General features: G+C 41.1%; 1 protein-coding gene across 6 annotated transcripts in view; it reads left to right on the forward strand.

Moving 5' to 3' along the window:
- Nucleotides 1–4,576, forward strand: part of CTPS2 (CTP synthase 2) — a 123,835-nt gene extending 119,259 nt beyond the window's left edge. For all 6 annotated transcript variants that reach the window (XM_084790179.1, XM_084790182.1, XM_084790177.1 and 3 more), the window contains 2 exons: nt 3,160–3,270; nt 4,373–4,576. In XM_084790179.1, the coding sequence (XP_084646305.1) occupies nt 3,160–3,229 (70 nt within the window). In that variant the 3' untranslated portion in view covers nt 3,230–3,270; nt 4,373–4,576. The remainder of the gene's footprint in view (nt 1–3,159; nt 3,271–4,372) is intronic.
- The last annotated feature ends 1,424 nt before the right edge of the window (nt 4,577–6,000 follow it).

The following is a 6,000-nucleotide window of genomic DNA, read 5'->3' on the forward strand; positions in this document are numbered from 1 at the left end:
GCATGGAGAAATATAAGTGGACCAAGAGGATAAATTGTCATGAAAATCAACGAGGAGAACTCAGCAAAGCTGGCTTGTTCAGCTGCTTTTGTGTCTTCAGAGATGCCTTTCCTGTTTAGAGAGGCACCTTTCACTTTAGGGTCTCATAATCTGCTTTAGGGGAAGGTCAGATCACCTGCTTTAGGGGAGAAGGGCAGTTGAAAGCCCAAGAGACACTCCTGTGTATGCTGCTGTTACAGGGAGCCCACCAGAGAAGGTCACTCAGATACAATTTATAGCCAATTGTCTTTATTCCAGCTGCTGGGGCTACTCTCAGGTATTCAGGGACAAGTGTGGCCCAGAGATGTTAGAGCCAGGAGCCTATCTTGCTGGGCAGTTGTAGAGGGAAGTTTTGCACCAGCAAGCAGTTTAACCAAAAGTAAAATAAGCAGTAATGGAGGGAGAGTTTTGCACAAATAGGTAGTTGTTTAATAGAACCCAAGATACATTTTGGCCTTGGGTTCCTAGAATAGAATTAGGTAATTTTTCATGAGACTTTCTATCAAGGAGATAAAAATTCTAGTCAAACCTCAATGGTCTCATCAAGAATACAAGATGGAGAGGTGGCGTATACCTTTGATCACAGCAGAGGCAGGGGCAGGCAGATCGCTGTGAGTTCGAGGCCAGCCTGGTCTACAAAGCGAGTCCAGAACAGCCAGCCAGGGCTACACAGAGAAATCCTGTCTTGGAAAACAAAACAAAACAAACAAACAAAAAAAGAATACAAGATGGAGAAACCTCTGTACTGTCGTACCCTGTCACACTACCTCAGATTCCTTCACTTTAAAACTTTCACTATACCAAAATGCCATATTTTATAATAGTGTGTCCTAAACACTCTCATTGTGAAAGAAAAAAGTTGTCATCAGAGGGATGAAAAAAATCCAGCATTCTGTCTTTCTTAATCCATTTGTATGTGCACCTGTCCTGTTGTATCCACAAATAGTTTCTTTAAAGTTATCCACCACCTCTGGCTCTCTGCTAAGATTCCCGAGAGATGGCTGCAGGGAAGTCCCATTTAGGGCTCAGCAATCTACAGTCTTTTGTTGAGTTGGGGGTATCTGTGTTAATTGGCATCTACTGCCAGGAGCATAGTATGTACCTTATCTCACCTTTATCTAAGGGACATTTGAGTGCTGGGAGAGGGAGACTCAGTTATCCTGGATGGTGTGATGCTGGGACATGTACTACACTCTAGGGCAAACCCCACAACCGAGAGTAGCAAGCTAACACAAACTGAATTAGAAGGCTGAGGGCGGTGGTGGAGACTACATAGGATGGGTAGTGGGTAGGGAGGTGGAGTAGATATGGAAGGAAAGATGAATGTTTATCAAAAATTAATGTCTGAGAGTCTCATAGAATTAAAATAATTTAAAAAACCAAATAGCCAAAACACTAAGAATTTAACATTTATATAATTCCTGATTGTGTCATGGTTCTTCTTGCTATAGGTAGTTTATTCTATATATGTGTAATAATATAAATGTCTATATAAAAAATAAAAATGTTTTTTAAAAAAAGAAAAGAAAAATCCAGCATTGAGCTAATGGCTTATGAGCCTGGGAACAAGTTGACTTCAGTAGGAACAGGGTGATGTGGTGCTCAGCCTTAGGTAGAGTGAGAGTTAGTCCCAAGTCTAGATTGCCATGAAATAAAGGGATCCATCAACTATGCTTTCCTTTTCCTTAAAATGAAATTTTAATGGTTCTAGCTATGGTCTTCTGGCTCCATAAAGCAATGATCCCACAGTGAGGCAGAACACCATGGTGGGGAGCACATTACAGTAAAAGAGAACTGTTTACATTGTGCTGGCTAGGAGGCAGGAGGGAGAAGAGGGGCTGAAGTTCCAATAGCTCCTTCAGGGTGTATCCAGAGTGACCTTGTTTCCACTTGTCTCACTTTTTTCTTTTTCCAAAAATTTCTCTCTCTCTCTCTCTCTCTCTCTCTCTCTCTCTCTCTCTCTCTCTCTCTCTCTCTCTGTCTCTCTCTCTCTGTCTCTCTGTCTGTCTCTCTGTCTGTGTCTCTCTGTCTCTGTCTCTCTGTCTGTCTCTCTGTCTCTGTCTCTCTGTCTGTGTCTCTCTGTCTGTCTCTCTGTCTCTGTCTCTCTGTCTCTCTCTCTCTGTCTGTCTCTGTGTCTCTGTCTCTGTCTCTGTCTCTCTCTCTCTCTCTCTCTCTCTCTCTCTCTCTGCTGAGAGTGGAGCTCAAAGGACAACTTTTGGGAGTCAGTTATCTGGGAATTGAACTCAGGTCTCAAGGCTCTATAGCAAGTGCTTTAAACCACCGAGCCATCTTGGCAGCCCTCTTTCTTTGCAAAATAATTAAAATTAAACATTAAAAAAGGTTTTCTATAAGTATATATCTCGACTCCTGAGAGTATTCTCCTTTATGTTCTCACCCACCATTCTCTTGCCCCCCCTAGGCAGTTTTACTGCTTTCATGTCATCTATATACATGCATGATTTTATTAATTTCCTATAAAATAACAGGAGCCACCAATAAGATAAAACATGCAACATTTGTCTTTCTGAGACTGGTTAATTCACTTCATATGATCATCTCCAATTGCATCCCTTTTTCTGCAGATGGTGTGACTTGTTGTTGTTGTTGTTGTTGTTGTTGTTGTTGTTGTTGAGACATGGTTTCACCTAGGCTGGCCTAGAACTCTTTGGCAATCCTCCTGCCTCAGCCAGCCTTCATAAGTGCTGGGAATACAAGTGTGATCCATCATTCCTGGCTTCAGGCTTTCATATAAAATCAGTTTGTTAATAGAACTCCTCTAGTAAAAAGCAAGCCACAGACAGGCAGCAGAGCAAGTCAGGGCCTTGTGGAAGTCAACAGCCGACCCACAGTTTTCATAGTCTCCATTTCAACCTACAAAACACATTCCTACATTTTCTGACTAACTTACAACTTGTGATGAAGGCAAGCGATCAGCTTCTTGGAGCAAAGAAGGACATTGCATGTGGTTGGACTACAAAGAGATCATAGAATATTCTTTAGTATTTCCTCTACATGGATCTTAATTATGGAACAGGTTTGGAGCTGAACTTGAATAATTACTTGTGGCATTTTTTTTTTCTTTTTACCATCTTGCTGAATGACTTTTCTTTGTTAATCTAGTGATGGTTTCAGTGATGTCAGCGATGACAGCTTTACAGAGGCAAAACTTTCTGAACTGGAAATCAACTGAAGCTCCTTCATGCCTCAGGATAACAGTGGCTACCTGAGAGGGTAAGACTGAGTTTTAGAGGATCATTTGTTTGTCTTATAGGAAGCTGGCATCTTGGTAGAGATGGGAGCATTACAGGACTTGGTTCACAGGGCCCATCTCAGCCCAGACTTAGCCTTGGTCCTGTCAAGAGACGGTATTTGGGAGAAAGGGAATACATGTGAGGTGGAGAATGAGCATAGTAGTACTTGTAAGTTACTGCTTAGAATTGTAATAGTCTATGTTAGATGCTGACCAGAAAAACAATTGTAAGGCCAGATAGTGTTTTATGCTTACAGGCCTGTGAGAAAGCAGCCATAGGCAATATAGAAATGAGTGGACATGGGTTTGTGCCAATACAACTTTATTTACAAAATCTACTTGATAATTGTGTATATGTTCCATGGCTCTAATGACAGCACTTAGGGAGTGCAGTTCAAAGTCATCCTCAGGGATTCAGTGACTTTTAAGCTCAGTCTGAGCTACATTAGATTCTATCTTACACACACACACACACACACACACACACACACACACACACACACACACACACACACACCAAAAACAAAAACAAACTCCCAAACTTACTTGCAAGAAGAGGCTAGAGACAGAATTGGTCTTCAAAGGCAGCTTATTTCCTCTGTTGCTGTACTTTATATTCTAAGAGAGGACAGCATTATGGAGAGTGTTATTAAGTTTATACTTGGAGACAGATGCCACTTGGGATGATGCTAGAGGTTATGGCAGGCCTTGAGTTGAATGTGTTATATTTAGATGGAACAGCAGCTTTTGGATGAACTGTCTAGAGTTCACTTCTCTGTTCACCTGGGGCTGTTGCTCAGTATAGAATGCTTGGCTGGCTTGCCTGAGACCCAAGTTCAATTCCCAGAATTGCAAAAACAGTGACAACCAAAAAGAACTACAAGGAATTGTATCACTCTATTATGAGCTCTCTGTATATTTTTCTCTTTTATCTGGGGAAAGTACTGTGTGTCATAAGTGGGGTGACCTCATATATGACAACGTTCAGGAACAAACTAAAATGTAAAGATTAACAGGGATGATTTTGAAGGTGTGTATTATTCACTTTTTGATGTAACTAATACTTACTCTTTTTTCTTAAAGCCTCTGAAGTAATTATACTTAAGATGAAAGAATTATCTGAAGAAACCATCACACTGTTCCCTAGGCACGGACTATGAAGACTCAAAGGGAATGTGAAAATGTTTACTTCATGAAACAGAACCAAAGGGATCCTTTTCTTTTCCCTTCAGAGGCAGCCTGTAGTATTCATAAATTTCTATACTTAATAAACCGTATTCAGTAGCAGTCCTCGGGCAGAAAGTGTGTGTCTTCTTCAGGACATAGTGAGGTCAAGGAAGTCGGGGAGCTTTTCCTTTCCAATATTGTATGGGGAAGGCGGTAGGTATGTGCTATAACCAATTTGAGGTTTCAAAATGAGTTATTCTCTTACCTGGATATGAACTATAGGGTAATGTGGGAGTTAAGATTTAGTTAAGAAAGGGAGTTACTTCACTTTCTCATTCTGTTTATTTCTAGTAAAAAGGAAAATGTAGCAGGTACAAGCCTTGGGGTTTCCAGTAACTCTACTCTTTTATATATAAAATGTAAAGGGATCTGAAAACTCAGAAATCAGGATCATAGGGCTGAGCTCTGTCTCTTCAACCCACTTAGTGGATGGAGCAAATAGGCTCCCACAGGTTGTCTTCTGACCCCAGTGTGCAGATACACTAAAAAAATGTGAAACCAAACCAAACCAATAGTCATGTTCTTTTTTTAAAAATAAAATTACTTTTTTTTTAACCACTTCATACATGTATAAAGTATGTTTTGGTCATTGTTATCACCACCACCACCACCCTAGTTTTTTTGGTTTTCGAGACAAGGTTTCTCTATTTAGCCTTGGCTGTCCTGGACTCACTTTGTAGACCAGGCTGGCCTTGAACTCACAGAGATCTGCCTGCCTCTGCTTCCCGAGTACTGGGATTAAAGGCGTGTGCCACCATACCTGGGCTCATTGTTACTCTTTATTACACTCTCTCATCCCATTCTAAAAATAAGTCCCCCTCTTATTTTCATGTCTTTTTTGTTGTTTTGGCTTGTGTGTGTGTGTGACCACTGTCTTTTTCTTTTTGAGACACCATCACACACTATAACCCAAGCTGACCTGGAACGTACTGTCTAGCCTACTATAGTCACTGTGCTCCATCCTCTGGCCTCAGCCTCCCACATGTTAGGATTAGAGCTATGAGGTATTCTGCTCTGCTCAAGATCAGCATTTGTTTGTCTGTATGTGTGCTTGTTTTTTTTGAGACAGGGTTTTTCTACATAGCCCTGGCTGTCCTAGAATGTGCTCTGTATACTAGGCTGGCCTCAAATTCACAAAGATCTGCCTGCCTTTGCCTCTTGAGCACTGGAATTAAAGGCATCCACAAACACGCTTGGGTAGCAATTTTTTTAAAAAAAATAGCAAAAATAACTTTAAAAGTGAATGGTACAGTGGCATTTTTTGATACTGTACAACTATCAGTTTTATGTAGTGACTCAGACTTAACCCCTGTTCCCGTTAGCAGTCACTCCGGAGGGAGGCATTCTCTCTGTTCTTACACCCTGGCAACTGTTAGAACCAGATTGATCAAGGCAACTTGGAAATAAAAGAAAGTGCAGACCAATCTCTCCAGGAGCAGAGTTGTTCTTTAAGCAGAACAGCGGAATGGCGCCAATCTCTTCTT

This window comes from Acomys minous (genome assembly GCF_964271855.1).
Source record: "Acomys minous genome assembly, chromosome: 7".
Classification (NCBI taxonomy): Eukaryota; Metazoa; Chordata; class Mammalia; order Rodentia; family Muridae; genus Acomys; species Acomys minous.